At 46.8% G+C, this 24,453-nt stretch overlaps 7 protein-coding genes across 7 annotated transcripts; 3 read left to right on the plus strand and 4 right to left on the minus strand.

Annotated features, from left to right (window-relative positions):
- Positions 1–2,527: 2,527 nt before the first annotated feature.
- On the minus strand, positions 2,528–3,873 carry BT62DRAFT_935694 (cytochrome P450). Its single transcript, XM_043186998.1, has 6 exons — positions 3,679–3,873; positions 3,522–3,633; positions 3,452–3,465; positions 3,210–3,399; positions 2,753–3,161; positions 2,528–2,699 (listed from the first exon to the last, which is right to left on the minus strand). Exons 1-6 carry the CDS (start codon positions 3,853–3,855, stop codon positions 2,615–2,617), a joined length of 987 nt encoding a protein of 328 aa, XP_043036167.1. The 5' UTR covers positions 3,856–3,873; the 3' UTR covers positions 2,528–2,614.
- A 1,942-nt stretch (positions 3,874–5,815) lies between these two features.
- Positions 5,816–7,692, plus strand: BT62DRAFT_365840 (L-Aspartase-like protein). Its single transcript, XM_043180655.1, has 9 exons — positions 5,816–5,991; positions 6,046–6,096; positions 6,147–6,324; positions 6,378–6,402; positions 6,452–6,856; positions 6,906–7,240; positions 7,289–7,427; positions 7,477–7,623; positions 7,678–7,692. Exons 1-8 carry the CDS (start codon positions 5,904–5,906, stop codon positions 7,618–7,620), a joined length of 1,365 nt encoding a protein of 454 aa, XP_043036168.1. The 5' UTR covers positions 5,816–5,903; the 3' UTR covers positions 7,621–7,623; positions 7,678–7,692.
- BT62DRAFT_1079048 (uncharacterized protein) lies at positions 7,672–9,568 on the minus strand (the record flags this gene model as incomplete). Its single annotated transcript, XM_043179445.1, has 3 exons — positions 9,504–9,568; positions 7,731–9,442; positions 7,672–7,680 (listed from the first exon to the last, which is right to left on the minus strand). The coding sequence occupies exons 1-3, from the start codon at positions 9,508–9,510 to the stop codon at positions 7,672–7,674; spliced, it is 1,728 nt and encodes a 575-aa protein (XP_043036169.1). The 5' UTR covers positions 9,511–9,568.
- A 1,050-nt stretch (positions 9,569–10,618) lies between these two features.
- Positions 10,619–12,542, plus strand: BT62DRAFT_365938 (Metallo-dependent hydrolase). The gene is made up of 4 exons (XM_043180656.1): positions 10,619–11,131; positions 11,188–11,319; positions 11,368–11,670; positions 11,724–12,542. Exons 1-4 carry the CDS (start codon positions 10,864–10,866, stop codon positions 12,500–12,502), a joined length of 1,482 nt encoding a protein of 493 aa, XP_043036170.1. The 5' UTR covers positions 10,619–10,863; the 3' UTR covers positions 12,503–12,542.
- Positions 12,543–14,194: 1,652 nt separating this feature from the next.
- Positions 14,195–15,794, minus strand: BT62DRAFT_982392 (AAA-domain-containing protein; the record flags this gene model as incomplete). Its single annotated transcript, XM_043189678.1, has 7 exons — positions 14,195–14,211; positions 14,268–14,680; positions 14,728–14,958; positions 15,005–15,352; positions 15,396–15,558; positions 15,612–15,723; positions 15,771–15,794. 7 exons carry the CDS (start codon positions 15,792–15,794, stop codon positions 14,195–14,197), a joined length of 1,308 nt encoding a protein of 435 aa, XP_043036171.1.
- Positions 15,795–17,050: 1,256 nt separating this feature from the next.
- BT62DRAFT_1009991 (uncharacterized protein) lies at positions 17,051–21,574 on the minus strand (the record flags this gene model as incomplete). The annotated part of the gene is made up of 30 exons (XM_043177597.1): positions 17,051–17,140; positions 17,192–17,295; positions 17,349–17,421; positions 17,476–17,498; positions 17,559–17,638; positions 17,689–17,818; positions 17,873–18,075; positions 18,122–18,159; positions 18,218–18,230; positions 18,287–18,443; positions 18,501–18,593; positions 18,653–18,719; positions 18,778–18,874; positions 18,935–19,051; positions 19,105–19,317; positions 19,371–19,428; positions 19,478–19,513; positions 19,565–19,580; positions 19,635–19,746; positions 19,799–19,829; positions 19,880–20,036; positions 20,164–20,377; positions 20,429–20,445; positions 20,489–20,614; positions 20,882–20,999; positions 21,059–21,125; positions 21,171–21,207; positions 21,268–21,319; positions 21,371–21,401; positions 21,451–21,574. The coding sequence occupies 30 exons, from the start codon at positions 21,572–21,574 to the stop codon at positions 17,051–17,053; spliced, it is 2,694 nt and encodes an 897-aa protein (XP_043036172.1).
- A 231-nt stretch (positions 21,575–21,805) lies between these two features.
- BT62DRAFT_1079053 (uncharacterized protein) lies at positions 21,806–23,556 on the plus strand (the record flags this gene model as incomplete). Its single annotated transcript, XM_043179446.1, has 6 exons — positions 21,806–21,880; positions 22,158–22,242; positions 22,297–22,475; positions 22,540–23,152; positions 23,197–23,324; positions 23,371–23,556. The coding sequence occupies 6 exons, from the start codon at positions 21,806–21,808 to the stop codon at positions 23,554–23,556; spliced, it is 1,266 nt and encodes a 421-aa protein (XP_043036173.1).
- Between the last annotated feature and the right edge of the window lie 897 nt (positions 23,557–24,453).

The following is a 24,453-nucleotide window of genomic DNA, read 5'->3' on the forward strand; positions in this document are numbered from 1 at the left end:
TGCTGTCAAGCATGATATTGCAGTAGAAAATGGGGAAATAACTGTTATTGATGATGATGAGGAGGAAGAAGAGGAAGAGGAGGGTGAGGAAGAACAGATCTTGATAACTACAAGGGAAGGATTTGAGCTTATTCAAAAGCTGAAGGCATTTTGTGTTTCACAAGATGACCAGAGTGGATTAGTATCACAGCTGAGGAAGTTGAGAGGGGCATTATTCAAGGAGATGCATGGAAAGCTGACCCAAAAGCCACTGACAGCATTTTGGGGAAATGATGACATTGTCACATAAAGTCACACATCACATCATATTCTATTTTGGTTCTGCATAAATCTATAAATGCATATGGTTTTGGTGTCTCCCAACCATATGCATTGTGAGATAGTCAACTGTATTGTACATGTGCCATTGCTGTTCACATGCTGTGGATTCATTGAAGAAGACAATTATATTTGTTGATTACTGCTTTTATTGCATTATAATCCCTCTACAAACTAAGAGTTTTGTATGTGTGTTGGTGTGAGTGTGGTCAGTGGATAGCACTCTGCTGTATCCATTTTCACCTTGTGTGCACTCAGATTCTCTTCACAGTGATGAGAAAAATGTCTTCAGATATAATAGAAGCCATAATTTGATGTGAAGTTATGGTGGTAGCACACCTACTTACAGCTGAGTGACTGTATGTCATCACCCAGACCTATTCCATACATGGTAGTCTTGGATGATAAGCATTCAAACAAGAATATTAGCCAATGGGTAAGGCAGAAGAGATGTCATATTGTTTCTGGCAGTTTCTGTCAGTCAGACAAGAGCTAAAAGTGTGAGAAGTTATTCCTTTTTTGTTTCATTCATTCAAAGAAACAATGAAGTGGTAGTAGCAGAGCTCTGTAGACTGCACAGATTGACTTATTCATACATCATATTTGAGACATCCTCAAACTGTATACATTAACCTTTACAAGTTGTGTCAAGCACAATATGCAAGAAAGTGAGAACTTACCAAGACATGACATGTAAAGATCTCATGTTTGTCACCAGTTCACACCTTTCATGTATCTTGAGTCAAGTATGATGTCCTATTGGTTTCCATTCAATGTCTTGGTTAGTGAGATTGAAAGGCAATATAGATGGTCGATGTGGGATCAGATATGGTTGTACTATAGTAGTGGTTTCAGGTGTTTGTGTGTATTGGTGCATTTTCAATGAGTAACAGTTTACTGATTTTGGCCCAAAGGCTTCAAGATTGTACTCATTACTGCCTAGTAATTCCAGGATTACACTGGGGATCTTGGCTATGCAATGGGTTCTTGCAGATCCCATGTGGTTAGCTTGTACACACTTTATGGCAGAGCCCAATATCAATTTTAAAACTAGTATGATGAAGGGGAATTTCAGAAAAGTAGAATGAGCAGCACAACTTCATCAAAGATAAATATTGAGACAATGCTGTAAGTCACTTGTGGGCAACATCAATCCAGGACACAAAAGCTATGGCATGCTGCAGAAGGAGCCAAAGAGCCTATGATTGGACTTTATCAGCAAAAATTGAGGAAGAAAGGTGTCTTAGACTAACCAAACATTACCCATGACAGTTGCACCTGCAGATATGGATACTTGTTATCCTCACTACAATAATGAGATATAGTTTTAGATGCTAACTGGCCTGGTGCATGCTTTTGTTTAAGGAACTGCACCTTTACTGGCACCCATCACAAAGTTCACTGATGATAGCTTGAAGTTGGGGTCCTGATTTGCAGCAGTTGAAATCAGGTAATCATCCTGACCCAGTGCTTCATCCACTGCAGCTTTCCCCTTCTTCTGGGCTCCAGGATACAGGACCATTGCCAATATGAAGGAATACAAAGTAGAAACTGTCTAGGATACTGTCAGTAATACTTGGGTATGTTATAGTATCTGTGCTGCCTACTACACACTGAATGTCAGCATTCATGAAATAGTAATACTCGTGAACATTCGCCTGCATAGAACAAAGCCATTGTTCCCCTTATGATCTCCTCGGCTTCCTTTGTTCATGCATCATCAGCCTTCATCTGGGAGACATATTTGTATACAACAGAGGGTTTAGCCGATCCATTTCTCTGAAAGGTCTCTGAGATCAGCTATCTCTGACTCTGAGAGAAAGACGAGACTCACGATTGATTGCTCAACAAAGTCCATCGTTACCATCAGCATCTCAGTGATCGCAGGTCAAGCATGCAAGCAAGGAGATCGACCCACTGTCGAATGTCGTTGTTGCTTCGATATCTATGCCAGCGTGACGAATCCGTGAGCAGATGAAGCAACTTCCTGATTTTAGTTTGGATGATAGAGTCGAAGCAGCTGACGCTGTGGGTAGGCAGAAGAAAGGCCATGATGGTGGAAGGCAAGGGGCGTCAGTCTGTCGGTCTGGAATGAACCTTCGTTCCCAAGCACTCACGAACTGTATCTTTCGTTCGTGTTATTCAAAACGGGTCTGACTTTCATGTATAGAAGGCGACAGTTATGCTTTTTTCATATATAAAGAACGTGTCCATATATGGGACCAGTAAGGAATATCCAAATCAGACCAGCGCACTGAAAGATTTCGTACTTCTCAGGTCGACTTGAAGTCGATGCTTAGAGACCATGGATGCCTGACTGAATCAAAGATACAGCGTGCATTGTCCTTGGCCTGATATCACACTCAAATGGAACAGGATGACTGCAGTGACGCGAGATAAACAATGCGTACATCATGGGAGAGAGTCCACGTACCACAGCATACCCGACGTAAACTCTCCCGATGGTTCGACGACGTGGCCATTATCATCGACTGCCTTGGTAACATCGAACACAGCTAGGATCGACGCGATATTCATCCAGATAGATGCCTCAGCCACCTCCTGCCCTGGACAGATCCGCCGCCCGAAACCAAAAGCCTCCTGGGGGTGGGGGATGTCTGGATTTATGTTTCCGTCCTTCAAGAACCGATCTGGATTGAAAACGTCAGGGTTTTCTCCATAAACTGAGATGTCATTCAACATAGCCCTAATAGGGAGACTGAACGCTAAGCGAGACGGGAGCAGAACAACCGATACGCACCATGCGTTACCGACGACTATAGAACCCTTGGGGATATGGTATCCTCGATGTTCATCGTCTCGAGAAACACTATGCGGAACGGCTAACCCACACATTAACAATCGGCCCAATCTTTGATGGATGGACCTACCAAGGGGCGTAACTGCTCTCCACCGAAGGACTTCTTTGAGGATGGCGTTGATATAGGGTATCGACTTGTAATCGGAAAATTCTGGGAGTCTATGACACTCAATGACATCGTCGATCGCCTCTTGCGCTTTCCTTTGAATGTCAGGATTCTGTGTCATGGCCAGCAAAAATGAGCTCAAAGCGGAAACCGTCTGAGAGGTGAAATTTCAGTAGGCGGGACACGCATTGGTGGCGAGCACTTACGGTGTCGGATCCAGCTGGGAAGGATAAGGGGAATGAGATACAATATCAAATGGACCTAGCAGCCTCTTACCAGCATACAAGGTTGCCAATACATTGCGCAAGATCTCTTCCTTCTCTGGCGAACGCACTGATTTTTCTTCCATATATTTGTATGCAATAGAATGGCTCAGAGTATCAGAGTCCTGTCTGTCGTTGAGTGGGAAGATGAGGGCAGAATGCGATCTCACCATTGAGTCATGTACGAATTTCATGGTTACATGCGGCATGGCCTTGACCGACAAGTTCCAATCCGCGGCTTTCCTCTTAAAATCGGCTCCTGGGAACCAGGACGGAAGGTACTGTAAGACGGGGAACGAATCTACAAGGAATGATCCTGCATTTCCCGCAGCGGCCAATCCTGCCATAGCGTTCTCTGCCGTTTGAATGTAATAGTCATCGTCATCTCGGATGTCCATACCGTAGGCCACACCCAGTATGACACGTACGGCCATGCTGATAATTAGAGCATTACACTGGAAAGTAGATTCAGACTCACAAGCGAAGGCTTTTGCGGAAATTGCCCGGGTCATCCAGAAATCTCTTCAGAAGAACCCTTACCCCATCAAGTAGACGAGGATAGTAACTGGCTACTGCGGAGCCGACGAGCTCCTTGTGGAATAGTTTACGGTGCTCTGAAAAAGCGGTACAATCAGTCTTGTTCTGAGTTTTTAGTAGTTAGTTAACCTTTCCAGTAAGCGCTGTATCGATGAAGGGCAAAATTCCAAGTGTAACCGATTCTATAGGATAAATGAGCTCGATTGGACGCATTTTACACTAGGAGTCGAGCCATACAATCCGTTCAGCATATGAAAAGGTGGCCTATGATCGTTGTCGGAGGTAATGTCGTCAACTAGATAATAAAACTCAATACCTGTCGGAATATATAGCAGATCGTTCTTTGAAAAGTTCGCGAGCCGCTTCCCGAGTGTTGATAACGATAAGATTGGTACCCATCAAATTGAGTTGAATAATATCAGAATCTGGAACGATGATTAACAAGGAGAAGCGGGACGGAGATACTGATTCACTGTATTTTCGTGCCATATCCCTGTAAGTGATCCATTCGTACTTTTCCGGAACATCAAAGGTATTCCCGAGGATTGGAAGGCCTCTAGGTCCTGGCGGCAGAGGAAGTCGGGGCCTCGAAAAGAGCCGGTACAGCACGTAGCTCAGCACAAAAAAGGTCGAGAGATATACAACTCGAAAGAAATCCATGGTCTTTGGCAGTGAAGAATCCTTATGTTGGGGTTTATAGCATGCACGCAGGCGCTGGGGCTGGATCACTCCAAGTTCAATGCGGGTAGTTTCGTTACCAAGATCGGCTCAAGCTGCATGCAAACATGCTTGCGATGCAGTGCTGCCTTTGCCATTAGATACGCATTAGATACGCAATTTCTATACTCCTTTCATTCGCATCCATCCTTTGATCCGCATAGGATATCGAGAAGCTCAGCTTAACGGACTTCAGCAGTCGATATGATGCCAATTTCCTTCTTCATAGCAGGTACAGGACAAAGGAGGAACCGAGGGCTTTAAAGCGACAGCTGGTATCCTTGAAAATAATTGGTGATAGACTGACTCGGACGTCTTGCTTCGGCATATGGCCTAGCAAAACACATTTGAGATGAACGGCGTTCCATCAACATTCAATTGTTGCTTTGGAGCTAGAAGCCTGCGATTTCCCGAAGCATGACCATTACGATGTCTAACTTTCTAATCCTGAAGGTGTCACTGAGAAAGGACGTGTGCCAGTAGAAGACTGCGTATGTACTAAAGGGAAAAGCTGTTGCATTGAGTCCAACAAGAGATTGAAAAGTACGCACAATTATGTATCATATAGCTACCATTATCTGAACTTAAAGGTGCTTTCTTTGTGGTACCAGATATTCACGTCTTCAACGTTTTAACTTTTAAATGTTGAAGTTCGGTGAGTGTGGTGCCAAAGTAGTGCCATTTGATGGTCACTCGGGAATGTCGGCCCGATGAGCCACTTGACCTGTCCACTGGCAGTCACCACCACTTTTTTTGCGTGTTCACGTTTCGTTCTCGTTTTGGTAGTCCATTTTGCTCTCTTTTCTCATCTTATCTGAGGCTTCACAGTCTGTGCTCTCGTCGTTGCTGTGCAGCAACCCACCAGCATCGTATGCTTGATGCAGACGGGATGCTCGGCCCGATATCCCGGAGAAACGTTGAAGTTGACCCACCATCTACTCTCCGACATCCGCTGCCTGCCCTAAGTCCCCTGACGTCCGGTATGAAAGATCTTGTGGAATTTGGTAAATATTTTATCCAGATTGGCTATTTCGAAGAGCGGCTAGTCCCGGGTCGTGTTACCGCGATCTTGCTTCTCATTTCTCTGATCAAATGACCCGCAGTAAACTCTCACCAACATTTCGATTTTTGCTAAACCGTCATGGATACTTTGTCTGCATCCTCGATTGGAATATATGACTCCATATTTCGAACAGTATTCACCAGTGAAGAAATGCGCCTAATCTTCAGTGCGATTTCGTACTCGTTTCAAGATTAAACGTTTTATATTAACCTACCTGTAGCTGACCAAGCATACTTTTCACGTTGTGTCCAAGTAGAGGTCGCCCTCGCAAGTGAGTACAATACTTTGGCATATCTACTTGGCTCATGGCTAATATTCTAGAGGCCCAATCCGTCCTCGGTGTCATCCCTCACAGTGCGGGTGAAATGATTGAACGCGACTGTATTGCTGAAAAGATCGACTGGAATCGTCTCCGAAAAGACACTGAGATAGTCGGATATCCCATCCTAGGACTTGTCAGGCAGCTAGATAATATGTGCCTCGAGAGTGGAAGGTACCTGTAAGATGGAGTTTCCCTGCTGTAATTTTAACATACTCATCGCCATGATTTAGACACTGGGGTGCTACCACACAAGATGTAAGCGATATTTAATAAGTTTCTGCCCATTCATTTACATCATTGGCAGATCATGGACACAGCCAGCGTCCTCCAAATCAAAGCAGGCCTTGAATTAATCTTTGGGCAACTCAACAGAGTCCGAGATATCCTCGTGCGCCTCTCTTCCCGATATCGTGACACACCTATGGCAGGTCGAACCCATCTTCAACACGCCCTCCCGATCACCTTTGGGTACAAATGCGCCGTATGGCTCTCCGCTCTCGATCGGCATGCTGAGCGTCTCGGGCAGCTCCGTCCGCGTGCGCTGTTCGTCCAATTCGGTGGAGCTGTAGGTACTCTAGCGTCCCTCGGCACTAGCGACATTGGCTTGAAAATTCGCGCTAAACTGGCTGAAGATCTGGGCCTTCACGATCCTCCAATTTCATGGCACGTAGCTCGCGATGGCATCGCAGAGACGATCTCCTTCCTGTCGGTAAGCTCGTCACGCGCCTCCTTGTTGTTCATTCCTCATTATACTTCAGATCGTTGGAGGAACTCTTGGAAAAATCGCGTATGATATCCTCCTCCTCAGTTCTTCTGAATTTGGAGAAGTTCAAGAACCATTTGTTCCTCATCGCGGGGCGTCATCCACGATGCCCCAGAAGCGAAATAGTATATCATCAGAGACGATCCTCGCATGTTCGAAGCTTCTCCGTTCGCACGCCGCAACAGCACAAGATGCGATGGTTTCCGACCTCGAACGTGCATCGGGCCCTTGGCATCTCGAATGGAGCTGTGTCCCGGAGGCTTTTTGCCTTGCGAGCGGGGCCCTTCATCAGACAGAATTCGTGTTAGGCGGACTACACGTTGATACAGAGTGAGTTAGATTATATAGGTTGCCCCTGATGTTTAACCCTCCCAACAGGCGCATGGCCGAAAACCTCGACATGTCGAAAGGTCTCATTGTAGGCGAAGCGGTAATGATGGGGCTGGCACCATATTTTGGTCGCAATACTGCCCATGACATCGTATATGAAGCTTGCACGGCGTGCATTGAATCTCGCGTACATCTCTCATCTTGTCATCTTTTCTCTTACTCATAATTTCTTGAAGAAACGACTGTCCGAACAGTTAAAATCTATGTCTCATGTACGAAACAAACTTTCCGACGAGAATATCGACGAACTTTGCGATCCGAAAAATTATCTGGGTGCATGCACTAGGATGGTTGACGACGTATTGAAAGACAGGAAATAAGGAGTAAGATTGAGATACCATTTCGCTAATCTACAAGCCACTAAGTTAATCCTACAGGCCCTACTAAATACAAGTACAAATTGATATTGTTATCCTGCAATCTGACTTACCTGGACTGAACGGACTTCAAGATTCAAGCCGCCCCTTTGACACGGCACAAGCTTTTCACGTATGTATTGACAGTGATCCAACTGGTCAGGTCCCAAAACCCAAACCAACTTAACGTTCTGGATACGCACAGGCTCTTGGTTAGCGTCCTGCATACATCGAGACGCAACCACCTCGACGAACCGCTGCGGCACAAAATTACACTTTCCACAAAGACGCAGCGTGTGTAAACTGGGGAACGGGGACAGTGTGGGCCTGATGTACCGTAGGCTAGAGAGGAACCTGTCCGAGAGGCTGTCCGAGCCGACATTGGATAGATGCAATTCCTGGAGAGCTTGATACACGAGCTCCAGGTGGGAAAGTGTTTCCATATCGGCCTCTGAGACCCGTACGTCCGTTAGGTCTAAGCATGTGATAGAACAATGAGAACGGTGGAAGAGTCGGAAAAGGGAGGGAACAGCATTTGGTGCGGGGTTCTCAAGCTGTTCGAAGGCCTGCATTGTCACACGCGCTAGGGCTGGCGTGGTCAGATGATCGAGTAGCAAGGGCACTGTTTCGAACCCCTTGCTTTCCGACGTCAGCATGCGTAGCGTATGGAGCTCGGGGAGTGTAATCATATCGAGGAGCCCCGGTACTTGAAGTTGGTGTGGAAAGAGCTCGGTGCAGCTCATTTCACACTCTTCGATGTCGCTGAAACGACTGATTTGCCATAAGGCATCGAGGGAAAGTGAGTCTGAAGGCCCCCAGAATCCCTGGGAATAGCAATACAGATGCTTGTAGCGGCGGATCTGTGGCCAGGATATGACAAATGCATCGGGAGACGACACTTGCCAGAGCTCCAATGACCGCAGCGGTGCAAACGAAAAGGCTTTGAAAACGCCAGATGCAACCGCATCGAGGTCAGGTATTACGGATATGATAGATAGATGTTGGAGGGACAGCAGAAAAAATTGAAGGGGGTTAAGATCTTGGAGGAGGACGATCCCAGATGCCAATTGAAGAGTTACGATCCTACCGGCAAAGTGAATAAGTGCTGCGATAAGTAAGTCCGGATAGCCTCGGCGTGAAGATTGGTGAATTGACACAGATAATGGTCTTGGCTTCGATCTCTCGACCTGACGCATAAGCCCACGAAAGGCAGAATTATCGGCGGTTATCTCGAAGCTATCGGTGTCCCTAAGACAAATGTAAGACCACGCGTGGGAACACGACAGCAAGGCGAATCGCCAGCTCTTCGATACCAACTCCAAGTCCCACAGCGATGGTTTCTTATGTTGGATCCTCCAACAATGGCTTCGTCTGTCCCATACTTTTGGAGGGGGGAATTCGACCACAAGAAGAAAGATTTCGTGAAGAATTTCGACGGGTAAACGTCGGACCGGGTTGAAGAGACGTTTTGCTGCTCGAATGGAATATTCAGTTTCTTGATACTTCTCAACCAGAGTTGCTACAGTCCCGGCAGTGTTGGAAAACGATAGTCGCGCACCGGGATTGTCGTTTGCTCCTGTAATGGATTCGATCTTCTGCCGGAGCATCAGCAAGTGACTCTCTGCTTCTGAAATTATCCCATTCAGAGCCACTTCTTCAGTCGGCGAAGGCGGGTCATTGCATTTGATAAGATGTATGAGGTCGGAGTGAGAGAAAATGGAAGGAGTTGGTCCAACATCAAAATTCGGAGAGATGGTGTACTTGGAACTATCGCAGCTGGTTTCGACTTGGGCCGACAACATTTGTCAGAATCCCTCCAAGAAATGTCAGAGCAAAAAGCTAGATACCTTCCATCAGTAGACTTTCCTTCCTTGCGAACCGATGCTCGAGCTGGGGGTAATGAGATAATGATGGGTCTTAAACAAGTTTGTTTTAGATTTTGGCTCTACCCTTGCACCGATCGGGTCATTTTCTGGACAAATCTCAAAAAGCAAGATTTCACACATGCACAGAGTTACCGTTAGTATGTCAGAGTGGGCCTCTAACTAAACGATCTATTTCTTTCCATTGAACCCCTAGAACCCGTGCAGATTTATCAACAAAGGTGATGGTCTTTCACTCCGGAGCCAAGCTGTCGTGGTACCCCCAGAGTCGATAGAGGCTATTAGAAGGTGGAGGTGGTGCAAGCATTGAAATGCTGGGAGGTCCGGCCCGTCAAAATATTTATACAGCGCTTGAACAATGAAGAGACGAAGTGTCAAAAAAACTCAGTCGAGCTGCCAGCCCAGGAGCCACCGCGTCGACCCAAACCATCATCATCCGTTCTAGGACGCGTTCGCTCAACGTTGAGCTCCTCTAGTACTTATTCTTTCATCGCGCCAATGTCCGCATTTCGATCGGTATACTGGGTGGTGACTGATGAATACCCCAAGAGACCTAGCAAGGGCTGCTTATATTTTGCTGAGATATACAAAACTCATCTTTTTTCGTTCAGGATTCCAGCTGCTACTTCTCCGCCTTCGGCACAAGGTCGCAAACTTACTTATGACGAATTGTTGGGGAGGTGAGAGGTAACGACACAGGATTTGGCAGCATCGCAAATTAATACGGAAAGCTATGATGTGTTTGCTCCACCCACTGGTGTCGTGAAGTAACTGAACCGCCATTGCCTTGACAGGTCGTCTTGTCTAACTTTCTCATAGTAACGCCAACTGGCCAGCCATTTCTAGCTTATAATTGTTATAATTGCTTATGAAGGGAGCGATTTCACTCACCGCTTAGTCGACTCAAATTGTCAGACTGCCTTAAGGATAAACGCGTGTAAGTCTATCCCCAGAAGCTCTATCTTAGTCAATCATTGTTTTCGATAGGTATCGGCTCCTCTTAACCCGGCCTTCATCTTTAGACCGTCAATAACATTGTCCTATATTGGAAGACTCTGGACATCTACACCGAACCAATTTTTGGTCAGGCTTCCCTGCGCTCAAAATATGATCCTTTGCTTGGGTGATTCCGCTGGAATCTTTACAGCCATTTGCATAAACGTGATCGTATACAATACGGACTTGATTCCAGAAGTATAGATGTGGGAAGTACCACCTGATGCTGGCAATCATTGTCTGACTAAAACTTTGATCGCAGCCAGGCCCTAAATACGTTCGTTTCCCATAAAGAGCTCCTCCAGTTCTTGGAGTTTGCGCGCTCGTCATGTCTTCCATACTCTTGCAGAACGGTACCCTCATTGTCTTTGATAACCGTGACCAACCTCAACCAGTTCGGGCGGATGTTTTGGTCAAAGGAAATGTCATTTTTCAAGTCGGACAAGATCTCAAGCCTCTCGATACATCTACAACGGTCATTGACTGTACGGACAAGATCGTTACACCTGGTCTTATTGACACTCACCACCATATGTGGCAAACTCAGCTGAAGGGTCGGTTCGCCGATGCCACCTTGTTCGACTACTTCTATAAAGGTGAGAACGGGAACAGATCTCAACGCACTTCAGTCCTATCTGACATGGCGTGAAAGGTTGGTGCCAGTGGGACTTTTACGCCGCTGAGGACATCTTTTGGGGAGAGCTTGCTTCGTGCATCGAAGCCTTAGATAGCGGTACGACTACTGTTGTAGATCATGCCCATTGCTCTCGCACACCGGACCATGGTTAGTTCCAATATACTCATATTATTGGAGACTAACCCTTCTTTTCAGCCACTCAAGCAATCTCTGCCACTGTGACCTCCGGTTTGCGATCATTCTTTTGTTACGCGTTTGTGCCAGAAATCAAATCGTGGTCTCCTCAATTCGTACTGGGCAACTCTCCAGCATGGGCAAATGAGTTTCTCAAGACTTTAGCGCAGAAAAGTCCTTTTGGTCCCGGAGGACGCGTTCGAATGGGTCTCGCATTCGACCAATTATATCTACCCAAAGACACCGTTCGAGAGATCATCGGCACGGCACGCCAACTAAACCTCTTTCCTCTCACTGCACATGCGGCCGGTGGAGCATTACAAGGTAGTTTCGACAGGACTATCCACCTTTTCCTGTTCGTACTGATGCACTTCAAGGCTTCCTCCAACCCATCCAGCAGGCGCATGATTACGGCCTCCTCGGTCCGGACTGGATTTTCAGTCACGGAGGATGGATCACTCACGCTGAGCTGGAACTGCTGAAACAGTCTGGAGCTACCATCTCCGTAACTCCAGAATCAGAGCTGCAGATGGGACATCCAATGCCACCCATCGAATCGTCAGATTATCCTAGCTTGCGGGACTGCTGTTCTATCGGCATTGATTGCTCATGTTCGAACTCGGGCGATATAGTAACTCAGATGCGTCTGATGCTACAGTCGGGTCGAGGTATCGTGGGTCGGCAAGTCAAGGATAAAGGAAAGGTGGTAAAAGAGTTGATCCTCAAAATCGGCGAGGTGTATGCCATGGCCACTATCCGTGCTGCAAGGTCTTTGAAGCTTAACGCAGGTCAATTGAAGGAAGGCGCGCTAGCTGATATCGTCGTATACGACACCCTTAGTCCGTCGATGATCGCAGGGGCTGCGGAGAATCCTGTTGCAGCCATCATGTTGCATTCGAGCGTTCGGGATGTCAACACAGTCATTGTGGATGGCATCATTCGGAAAAGGCATGGAAAGCTCCTGCCTATCGAGCTTGACGCCGACGCATCGGTGCAAGTGCAAGAAAAGGTCCTTGGTTGGAATGATGTTGCTCAGCAGGTGTTGAGGAGTCGACTCGATATAGAAGGCAGGATGAAGGATGTCGACTTTTCCGAACCTATTGTCGCGCAAGGGATCAAAGATGCCTTCCATCTATCAGACGACGTGTTTATGTAGAAATTGCGAGAATGTATACTAGTTCTGGGTGCAGTGGACATTGAGATCATTCAGTCTCAGTGGTCAGATCATCGAATATTTCAGCAAGTCAAAATCAAGGATTCTAGCAAAAGAAAGATATTTGAAAGTTGGAACGAGAGGTACAGCGATGATGGTAAATTGGACGGCTGAGTTGGACAGTTCCATTGGAAACGATTTCCGCCAAAACATCTACGCTGACCGCCAAGGAAAGGTCTCATACGGCGACTTCTAGTTTTTAGAGGAATCCTCGCTTCAGAAAAGTGTCAGCGTCGGCAACGGAAAGTCTAGGCCCACATAAGAACCAATAAGCAACGGCGTATTCGTGACCGGAGTTCGCGGAGGTGACGGCAAACAGCAACAACGTCCGTATCGTCGCTCCGCATCAAAGGTTGAGCTCTAGGCACTCGATTTCAACATTTGATGATTGTTATTTTCGAGGCGATGGAGATATCCTGAGTAAATAATGGAGTCGCCGAGGCGAAGCGCGTACTGCGCAATACTCTAAGCAATAGTGGCCGATAGCTTCACAGTAGATAGAGACCAGTTGTATCTCGAATCATCAAGTATAATTACGCTAGAATAGCTAGCCAAGTAGACATTTTATTGGCGCCTTCCCGTTCGGTTGGACGGTCCAATCAGGAGTGACCATCCATTAAGTACGTCGAGCGGTCGCATGACTTTGCATGACGATTATGTTTTCGCACGGATTAACGCTGAATGTAGTACTGACCCAGGGCGAGCAATGAGCGTCAGTGGCCAAAATAAGTATCCTAATCCTTCCTAGCACTGTCTCAGAATGTCTCCAACGAAAACATCCGAAGCAGTGAAGATGACGGTTTGCATCAGATTGGATGGTCACTTGGGGGACCAAATAAATGGAAGCGGGGAATTCCTTCATGATCTAGGCCCTCAGATGATAGGTCAGCAGACTTACCATGGACATTAAAAGCTTCACCATCACCTAATGCGCTACCCAACCACCCAACATGAAGGAACTGTCTCCCCACCCAACCTATGTATGCTCGCCGTCGCTCTTCCTCCAACTTGTTTACTCACCGCTCTGATCTGTAGCATCTGCCCTTTTCCTACACCAACAAGAGCGCTTTCAAGTACAAGCTGGTCCCTTTCGCCACGCTTGCTTTTGGGTTACCCTGGTTGGCAATCGGATGGAGATGGTGAGTACAGTAGCTGCATCACTGCCGGGATGATGCTGACTACGACATGATTGGTAGGTATCGCCCTGGTGGTATGAAGAACCCGTAGACTCTTATGATATGGCGAGATGCAGTTAGTACCTATGCTATCTTCAGATGGGATGTTGACTCACATTATAGTCAGAAAGAACGTCATTGTATAACACCCTAGGCACTCGGTATTGGGATCATTGCTCGATTACGCTGTACTATTTCTCGAAACGGAAAGGAATGAGTGTGACAGACACCGTGCGAGGTCAGGAAGGCAGTGTCGTCTGTTGTGTGTGATCGCCTTCAACTGGAATAGAAATTTCTGATCATTGTCAATGAACGACGAGTGAACAGTACGTTGCTGAATCAGCAGGTACAGCCAAGCTGAGCGCTGAATACAACAACAATCATGAAACAATATTCAACAGGTATACATACATAGTCCGCGTCTATTGTTACATCGAATGGATATACAATGAGCAGTTCCCTACGCGCCATCATTATCTATTCAAATGGCGATGAGCTTCCATCACTGCAAAGACCTGAGAAAGAGGACTTACCAGACTCCTTTGTCCACTCAGCGTGTTGCCGCGTATCAGCCTCGCTAACAGTAGGCGGCACGCTCTCTAAGGACTTCAAAAAGTCATTCAGTTTCAACGGGGGTTCTTTCAGTTCGTGTGATTCCAGCTCTGACCATGTCTTTTCTACAGCATTAGGATCACCAGGAAAACACGGTGTCCACTTTGTCTCAACGCGCTTGAAGTGCGTCGCTGCTATCACCTTGCGCACAGGCTGCATCAGCGCGTCACGGACGACGACGGAGATATCAGAACCGGAATAACCCTCGGTTCTATCGGCTAACATCCAATAGTCTTTGGCTGTGAGGTCGCAAGGGGTACAACCGACGTGAAGTTGGAATATCCGTCGTCGAGCCTCAACACCGGGAAGAGGGATATGTATTCGCTTTTCAAACCTGATAGAACGTGAGACGCGAGGATAACGATGAAAGAGGACACGCACCGACGCTTGATTGCACTGTCTAGCTGCCACGGAATATTTGTCGCACCAAGAACCAGTACCCCGGTGTTATCTTGCCCAACGCCGTTCATCTGCACCAGTAGTTCTGTCTTGATTCGCCTTGAACCTTCAGACTCGCCTTCATTTCGAGAGCGAGCCAGAGAATCGATCTCGTCGATGAAAATGATGGAAGGTTTTGACTCGCGCGCCAACTCGAACAGCTGTTTGACGAGCCTGCAGAATTATTAGAATGCGGGGATTGAGAAACGTAAGGACTCACCTCTCAGAATCTCCTTGCCATTTACTGGCTAGATCGCTGGAACTAATGCTGAAAAAGGTATACTTGGCTTCCGTGGCCACAGCCTGGGCGAGATATGACTTGCCAGTTCCCGGAGGACCATACAATAATATACCTTTCCATGGAGTGCGTTTACCGGTGAAAAGCTGGGGAAATTTCACGGGGAAAATTACGGCTTCCTTCAACGAATCTTTGGCGCCTTCTAGACCGGCGACATCATCCCAGTGGACGTTGGGTTTCTCGGAAAGAATAGCGCTAGAAAGCCCAGCCCGCAGTTTCTTGACTTCCATGTCTTGATCATCTTCGTCGTCCTTTTTCCTTCGGGACGTGCTAAATGAGTCAAAGAATGCCGTAGCTACACATGACTACACACCGTTTCCCTAGAGCGCTAGCGCCTCCAGAACCGACGACATTAGCAGACTTCCCGCCCCGCACTTCACTTTGCGATGTGAGATGCTTCTCCAATAACTCTGCCCGAGAAAGATATTCATCAACTTTGACTCGTACTAAGGCATTGGTTTTGTCATTCCTCACATCTGCGAGCCGCGGAGTGGAAGTTTTGCGAACAGGATTTACAAGGTAAACGTACATTTCAACGCCGACATGAAAAGTTCCAAGGCTAGCATGTAATACTTCAGCGCTTCATGGTAATTCTTATTCGAGTCTTCTTCAACAGCTTTTTGGACTATTTCAATCGCTCGCTGGTCGAAATTGAGTCCACCGTAGGGAAAATATTGCAGATACGTACATTGAGGCTGCTTGAATTGGCCATTGGGCTGTAGGCAAATGCAAGGAGGAATTCGCTGTCGTCGCAGCAATGATAAGCATCTCAACGCCACTCATTCAAACTTGAGTAAGAGAGTTATTTGGCTGTATCAATCCAGAATGGCCTGGGCATCACGTGTAACGTAAGGGCCGGCCTTCTCGTGTTCTAGAGCAGAACCTACAATTTATTTCTATGAGCGCTGACTTTCAGTTATTTGTGCCCACCCGAAGGTAACAATGTCACGTTGACTGGCCCATCCGGCTTCAAAATTCCTTCTAAACGTCTTCGATATCCTTGGTACTAGATATTTTCGACCCTTCTGGTACAGAAATACTTTCCCGGTATGGACTACGCAAGATCAAGTGTCCAAATTACCATCCTTGGTCAACAGAAGTCAGCTCTGAAAGGGTGCGAAGGAGCTTGACTGGATGGTTCCAAGTATCTGGCCCCACCTTTGAGGCATCTTCAAGCATCATCTTCATATATTGCCTTCCACAAGCGCACTTTACAACCCCATGAATAGGAATGGCAGGCTCTGCTACGTGAAGACCTCATTTGTCGATAAGTCAAAAGGTGTGCTGGGTGTATTTACGTTACAGACATGTAACGAATACAAGAACTGGCAGGTCGATCTGAGCGTTTCACCTTAGAAAAAGAGAAAAATATGATCGACACCAGCCGTAAATGTTCAAGCCTATCATCACCATAAATGTGTGAGATAGGGAAGAAAGAGGACTGAGCGAGAAACTACCTATCGAGCTCTATGTGTGAGATAGGGAAGAAAAAGGACGAGGAAATTGCAATGACATGGACTGGCTTTTATATTTCTGAGGGTGAGTGGCATTTGGTCCTTGTCATAAGCATTGAAGACAGGAACAAAGGCAATTTTGGTGCCACCGAAGGTAAGGTCATTGTCTCTTGCATAGACGACATTCAAAGGTATTTGAATGGTTCATATCTAGCGCCGAGAGAGCCTGACTGCTGCTAGTACATTCGTGAAAACCTGGCGCAGTGCCAGAAGGAAGGCTTGTTCCTTGATGGTCAGTTGGTAGAACATATGCATGCAGAGTAGATTGTAATATGATGTACATAAACGTACCACATTCGTATAGGAAAGTTGTGATTGTAACAAATATTTGACAGTAACTTGAACGTTAGTATACGATGTTGAAGCTGCGACCTTCCCCGTCTCTGAACCAATGATATGTGCATATAATAATGTTTGGACAGCGAAAAAAGAAGCATGATATATCATTGCATACTCAGTCGGCTCGATAGTCACTGGCCTTCAGAACGTTTCTCGCGTCTTGCATTGTAATGTAGTATGCTTTGTCCCCTCCGGTAGCGTCAATCTAAATTACTACATAAGAGTGCGGCCCGGGTGTTGGCAGTGACACACTTACAGAAGAGGCTCCGTTGCCCAAGAAGGAGAAGCGATTGTGATGTAACGGGACGAATTTCCAGTCCTCCCATCGGGGGGAAGCTAGCAATTCCATGTAATGAAGAGCTGGAATGATCAGATTCAGCGATGCCCATTCGGATCTATCATTAGAAACGTACTGCTACCAGCGTATAGCGCATCCGGTTCACCATCTACCTTGCCGCCTTTGTACCAGGAAGAACAGGGTTCGGTCTGTTACATAGATAGTTTCAAAACAAGTCGCTTGATTCTCGAGAACGTTCGTACAAATACGAGATCCTTCATAACCGCTACCGGTGTTTGTATCATTAATAACAGAGTTACTAGTCAAATATGAATGAAAAATGCACCTTCTCGTTGGATATTGTACTCGTCCTGTGCATCCTTGTTGACTTCCATGGTTTTTATATCTTGCTTCTGCAGTTTGGACCTCGAATCCATTGAGTACAACAAGGTCATTGTTAGATTCTCTGAACCTACAAGCAGGCGACGACGTAGTCCGCTTGCGCTTCTGTACAGGGCAACAGCGACCCATTGGCATACGTTATCCCGGGGCCAGAACCCATGAGGAACATGTTGGGGAATCCGGTGATGGCCACTGACATGTAGGCTGTATTGCACATATTAAATAAGTATCGTTCTAGAAGCAAGGGAAAACTCAAACCCTTCGGTCGCTCCGCCCATACATCCCTAAGATCGACACCGTCTTTTCCAAGGAACTCGTATCTTGGCTTGAAACCTGTGTCGAACCCCGTCGCTAAGATAATGCGGTCCACTGGATGCTCGATACTATCTTCAGTAATGATACCACTTGGAGTAACCATTTTGATTGGTTTATTAATGAAGTCGACCGTAGGAAGCTTCAGCCTGGGACGGAATTAACTGCACGCCTATTATCAAGAAGGGAACATACGCTTCCATGAAAGCAGCACCCGGGGTCGGCCTACGACACTACATATTGCAGACTTGACCTTCATACCAAACAACAGACGAATCTCATTGTACCCACCCCAATGGCAAAGCTGTTTCACATGCCTAGGTCAGTCGCCACCGAACATACACAGTCGACGTAACTCACTCGGGTAATAGCGCCTGGACAAGGTCGTCATTCCTTACCGATGATTTCATATGTTCAATTGTAACTTGTTTCATCGCCTGTACGCCAATGAAATCACGGAGAATAAAGCTGATTAGAAGTAATACCTTCTGGGCTTCGGAACCTTTTTTCAAAATAGCTGGGAACATCGGGGCCAGTCTTAGAGAATTTCAATGTCACAATTGAAAGAACAAACCGAAGTAATCGTTTGTGGGGGCAGAAATTTCCTTAAGATGGTGATACAAGATCTCCGGTGTCTTGATAAAATCAGCTCGCTCCTCATCTGAGTCTATAAGGATATAACAACTATCAGGCATCGATGTGAGAACATTTTTAGGATAGAATTACATGAGAAGTTGTCGTTGTACCAGTCACGACCTTGGAGAGAGGCAGCCGGAAAAAGAGTCGGAACAATCTGACAGCAGGAGAGGACGTGAGCCTGAGTTCAAGTATTGTTTAAGGTAAAAACCAACCCAAAATTTAGATCTGGCGTAAATGTCGAGATTCTTGCAATGCGGAGCAATGGCACCAACGGTCTGAAGGCCGGAGGAACCAATACCTATTACGGCACTAGTGGAGATCTCGGGGGTCGGCTATAAATCAATCAAGCGTTTAACAGAGACGACATACACGTGTTCGTCTTTGAAAGTGCTCTGCCAATCAAAATCGATAGGCCACTCAGCAGTGTGAAAAATCGGTGCCTTTGTGAATGACTCCAGACCGGAAATCACTGGACGATTTACATTACTATGAACGCGGATAAGGGGCAGGTGATATATCAAGAGGTGACGTTCCCATACCTCAAAACACCAGTCGCCGGGGCGAAGACATCATACGACATCGTATCGACTTGAGACGTTGCTAAATTCACCACTGTTATATCCCACGTTCCGAGAGCATCGTTATATTTGGCTGCAGTGACTTTGTGTCGAAGCCGAATGAAGGGAATAATTCCGTATTTTTGGGCAAATGTTTTGAAGTACTTCTTGATTTCACCCGCACCGGAATAGTATCTTTGGGATGCAATGTGAGTGTAGGATACTATAAAGGAAAGTAATCCGCCCACTCTGGCCAGTCTGCGTAAGGTGCAAACGAGTATTGGTAGGCAGCGCTCGGAACGTCGCCTTCATGATCCTCAGTCTCATTGCGAGCAAAAAGTAACGAGACAATAACGGCTTACATCGACAACCTGGATAGCGATTTGCATGCCTGTCAAGAACGAGTTAGAACCAGCGCGGAAGATCTTCTTATCTTTCTTACCATGTGCCCGTGAAATCTATAGGTATGGCAGTATAACTAAGCCGGCAAGTATTTACAGAATGAAAAAGACACTACCGTCATCTTTCTCGAACAAGACAAACTCGATGGGTCCAAGTACGCCTTTCTTCTGCGCTTCGATGATTTTATAAGCAAGACACAGACCGGCCGCTCCTGCGCCACATCTAGAATGTATAACTTAAGATTCATGGAGAAACGTAAAACACTGCAGCTCACATGGCAACACGCAAAGGCCGTGGATGAAATCCTAAAAATTAAATTGGTTTCGCACACCTACAGAACCGCTGATGTACTCACCAGGTTTGTTGAGATAGTTCCACTGGCTGGAGGCATCGCTGTTGGGGTTACTTGTCAGAGCAACCTTTCCATCGTCAATTTTGCGTCTGAAAAACCGAAGCATAATAAAGAGCTTGATGTCCGAGGAATGGTACGACAAGAAGATGAGACGTAGTTCCTTGTATATATATCGGTGACAGAGGGTCACCGGATGACAGAAGGGTAGAAAGAAAACACGAAACAGATCTCATCTGCTCATTGGCAGGCGTGATGACCCGGAGTCCGGTCATCAGCTAGAAGAATACAAGAATACGTGAGACATATAATGATCGTTCCCGGGTCATGGGCTTCGCGCCATCGAAGTCCATACCGCCACCCACCACCCGACGCAAGTGAGGTCGAACACCTCTGGACAAACTTTCCAAAGTGAATGCAGGATGCTCCATTAAGCCGTGGTGAAAACTGAAGTATGGCAAACCATCATTGACGAGACCCTCATATACCGCACAGTCGGAGAAACTAGGATGCAAGAAGCAGCAGTCATTAGACTAAGCAACTTCGGTGGCAAACGTATCAGCTGGACAATGCTGAATAAGCCGTGAGAGTGGAGCCTGTCAAGTGACAACGAACACTAAACCTATTGGATCTCAGAATGTTGCGTTTATCACTGGAAGGACTTGGCGCATTTGGGAACGAACTAGTGACTTGCATGACATTGGTTTCGGCGTTCCATACAACGTAAGGATAGACATTCACCTGTTGAAACCGTTTCCACAAATGCCAAATCGACACAACTAAGTCTGGATACATAGGAAGTGTTAGCCATGCCTGACGAAAGCAGGGCCGGTCCAGTCATACTGCTCTTATCAGCCTTTCAGCTTCTGGTTTTCTTTCCCTGTAAGCTACCAGAATCTCAGGATGATATTCGCCAAGAATACGGCATGGAGCATGTGCATACCTGAAGGACATTCGAAGTTGACACGATCCAAGATAAGACGGAAAGTGATGCCACAGGTGGCCTACCCTGTAAATAACGCAAATGGGCGTGGTCCGCTGGGGATGCTGATATACACCAGATGCCCTTTCCGCGCTTTCGAATCGTCCACCAATCGCTTCCAGTGCGCCCTGGTCTCGCACTAGTCTATAAATTCGTCTGCAGTAGAGATTTTGATATCGTGCGGGACAGAAAATAATCGAAACAAGTGACGGGCGAGTGCAGTAATGAGGTTGGAGACGTTTTGTTCTTCTTCAGAAATTCCGTTTACAACTTTTCGATTATTGACTTGTCAACTCTTATGTCATATTCAGCTACCGTGTAGAAGAAGCTGGTATCCCGGTCGGTGATGCGCCTGGCATAGCCAGTTATACGTTGTCAGTCCTATCAGCTCCATCCCAAGGAGACGCCATACCTCGACGTTCATCTTGTTGTTCGTGACAAGATTTCTTGTGTAAGCCTCGATGCTATCCGTTGGTAAACCGGATCGCAGAAATAGGCGTTAGAGCAGATCAAACGTTGCCTCGGTGCCCGCTGAGGTATTGTACACTAGAAAGATAGATTAAAGAGAGGAATCAATTGACAAAAGCGAACGCACCTCCGTATTCATATATTTCGTGACCTCCTGCGCTGCCAAATCCTCCCTTGTCTCCCATCCAAAATCGACTATTTCCTTCATCCGATCCCAGATATCCCACGGCGGTAATCCTGGTCGAAATCATCTTCCTTGTCTTGAGTGTGTGCCTGATAGATCTTCTAGATTTTCGTAAAACTGGGAGGTATATGAGATAAGATTTAACCAGGTCGAGCAGTTCTATGAGTGAGTTCTGCAAAATCAATCCCGCATCATCTTCTTTGTATACGTCCGCATCACTGCCTAGCAATGGCTGACGTTTGAGGATTGACTGGAAAAGACGGTGGTCCAAGGCTTAGGCTACCCTTGAATAACCATCATGGGAAGATTCTTCCAATACCTGACAGCACACCGAGACGCAGTCCATCAGCTGAAAATGCTGCAGATCGTCCATGTCCGCGTGTCTTCGCCTTGATGCGACGACATAAGATGGCAACATCATCTCACTGACTTGGCCCTGAGAAAAGACTGATGAAGACTATTGCTAGAAATAGCACATTGCGCCATGATACTCCCAAATCCATCCCCAGATCCTAGAACGATTTCACGTTGAGTGACCGGGAAACAGAGAATAACGCCGCGTGAGAATAACTTTATAAGGATATGGATAAACACACAGATATATTGTGAGCTATTTGAACACATGGAATACCAAATTCTGATATTTCTAGTCAGCGGGAGACGAAGACACGACGACGGCCCTACCGATACCGATGATTGGGCCTTCGTCGATTTTGCGTGCCGTCCAACGGAAAGGTGAATCATGGTAAGATGAGATATATTACAAAGGTCGTCAATGTAGAACCATAGCGATGACAGCGACACAGGACAACGTGGTGGTACGGAGGAAATATGTTTACAACTCAGACAAGGACCACCACCTCGTTCTACCCTTCTTCGACTATGATGGCAACACGACACAAATGCACTTCAATTCATACTCATACTACAAATACAAGTCCAATTATGGATTTCCAACGTATGGGTCTGTCATCTCAAATCTCCAATGCAGCAAGAGCAGCACCCAACACCCACGACAACAATCCGTTGTAGTCATACCCTACGGCAGCTTTGGACGCTGAAGAAGATGCCCTGGTAGTCACCAATGCACCTGAGGCTGCTGCAGTGGAGCGGCTGGTGCTCGATACGCTAGATGATCTGGCGACACTTGATGAAACAGTGGTGGAATGGGTCGAGAGACTGCTGGTTGCGATGGAAGTGGAATGGGTCGACGAACTATTCGTTCCAACGGAAGTGGATGAAGTTATATGCGACGAGGAAACCGTTGTTGCGGTGGAAGTGGAATGGGTCGACGAACTATTCGTTCCAACAGAAGTGGATGAAGTTATATGTGACGAGGAAACCGTTGTTGCAGTGGAAATGGGATGGCTCGACGAACTATTCGTTCCAACGGAAGTGGATGAAGTTATATGCGACGAGGAAACCGTTGTTGCGGTGGAAGTGGGATGGCTCGACGAGCTGTTCGTTCCAACAGAAGTGGATGAAGTTATATGCGACGAGGAAACCGTTGTTACGGTGGAAGTAGGATGGGTCGATGTAGAGCTGCTGCTCCTACACTCCAAGGAGGATCTCGATTTCGGGCTGGGCCACAGTATCGTAGCCTTCACCGGTGGGGGAAAGTGCAAGGAGGTCGAGCTTCATGGTGGTGAGTGCTCATTTCTTTGGGCCTGCTTCATTCGGCTTACGTAGTACACAGTCCTGACAGCGTTGGTTTTGGCCCTTCACCGTTAGTCGTGATGGGGTCGATGGTCTGTGCTGTGACCAAGGCCGCGGAAACCAGCAATACAAGTGCGAATTTCATGATGGTGGATGGAATGGTAAGCTGACGGGGGAAATAACTCTTCTATATATGTGATGCCCCAGTCATCGCTCCCTCGACAACCTACAATTGACATCTCTTACGTTGGACCTACGAATGGACGGCTTCAGTTTCCCATACATCGGTCTGCAGGAAACGGCATAGTCGACACGTTGACGACAAAGCAACCTTCCACCTCCGTTCGCTTTTGGGCCAAACGACCCAAAGTCCATTTCACTGATGGGCATTAATTCATTCACTAAATCGCGACCTGTACGTGAATGTGGACCTGGTGGTGGTGGGCTGTGTACTGCGCAATTCAAGCTTCAAGCTAAACCCAGACCTAGTACCCATTATCAAAGGCAGATTGTCTTCGGGTACGATCCTTTGTGCCAACATTTTTCCTTGTATACAACTTGCCATCATCGCCAACAAACGTACTAGCATTCCTAGTCACCTGATATCTGAGCCCATTCTATGTAAACAAGAATTGCTTGCGTGCACCAACACGCACTCCTGTTCCTATAAGGGTGGACTTTTCCAGGCTGACCATATCTATCCACATCTGAATTTTTTCATCTCACCAAAGCAAGGTAACACCAATTGTCGCCGCCCAACCGGGACGTGGGGTGGACCGGCCGGCTAATGAAGCCAGCCGCAGGTAACAGTTGGGCCTCTCTGCGATGTTCATACATGATTTCTTCGACACTTCCAGGTCACGCAAAAGACCCCAATGCCATTTACTTTCCAGGTGCTTCAACCTGTATTCCGCTACACCCCTTCCTTCCCGTAGGGGAACAAAGATTTTTTTCACGATGAACAAATTTTGCAGCGTCAAAGGACGAAAGGAGTAATGATTGGCTCTAAACCTCGCCGATCGCATACATTTCCAACCGCCACCTTCCCTATCCATTACTCTATCCCAAAAACTGTGCGGCGGTGTTCGAGAACATGTTACTCAAGTTTGGAGCATCAGTTCGTCGTCGTAGCCAAAATTTATGACCCCCCCCCTACTTCGGTGACCTTGTCGAGGACAATGACTCTTTCCGCTTTCTAGGGCCCTTCCGAGTGAAGTGAAAGTGTACGAGATGCTGCAAGCTTTCCAGGAGAGTTCAAGTTGCGTCTCTTGGTGTCTTGGTCTCTGTACA

The sequence above is a fragment of the Guyanagaster necrorhizus genome (assembly GCF_019112545.1).
Source record: "Guyanagaster necrorhizus MCA 3950 unplaced genomic scaffold BT62scaffold_27, whole genome shotgun sequence".
NCBI lineage: Eukaryota > Fungi > Basidiomycota > Agaricomycetes > Agaricales > Physalacriaceae > Guyanagaster > Guyanagaster necrorhizus.

Bases quoted from the DNA above. Each gene is read 5' to 3' on its own strand.
- BT62DRAFT_365938 (XM_043180656.1), top strand. From the start codon at position 10,864: ATGTCTTCCATACTCTTGCAGAACGGTACCCTCATTGTCTTTGATAAC. The intron at 11,132-11,187 runs GTGAGAACGGGA...ATGGCGTGAAAG, and splicing joins GTTCGACTACTTCTATAAAG to GTTGGTGCCAGTGGGACTTT. The intron at 11,671-11,723 runs GTAGTTTCGACA...ATGCACTTCAAG, and splicing joins GGCCGGTGGAGCATTACAAG to GCTTCCTCCAACCCATCCAG.
- BT62DRAFT_935694 (XM_043186998.1), bottom strand. From the start codon at position 3,855: ATGGCAGGATTGGCCGCTGCGGGAAATGCAGGATCATTCCTTGTAGAT. The intron at 3,634-3,678 runs GTGAGATCGCAT...AACGACAGACAG, and splicing joins AATTCGTACATGACTCAATG to GACTCTGATACTCTGAGCCA. The intron at 3,162-3,209 runs GTAGGTCCATCC...TGTGTGGGTTAG, and splicing joins GAGAGCAGTTACGCCCCTTG to CCGTTCCGCATAGTGTTTCT.
- BT62DRAFT_365840 (XM_043180655.1), top strand. From the start codon at position 5,904: ATGGATACTTTGTCTGCATCCTCGATTGGAATATATGACTCCATATTT. The intron at 6,857-6,905 runs GTAAGCTCGTCA...ATTATACTTCAG, and splicing joins AGACGATCTCCTTCCTGTCG to ATCGTTGGAGGAACTCTTGG. The intron at 7,428-7,476 runs GTACATCTCTCA...AATTTCTTGAAG, and splicing joins CGGCGTGCATTGAATCTCGC to AAACGACTGTCCGAACAGTT.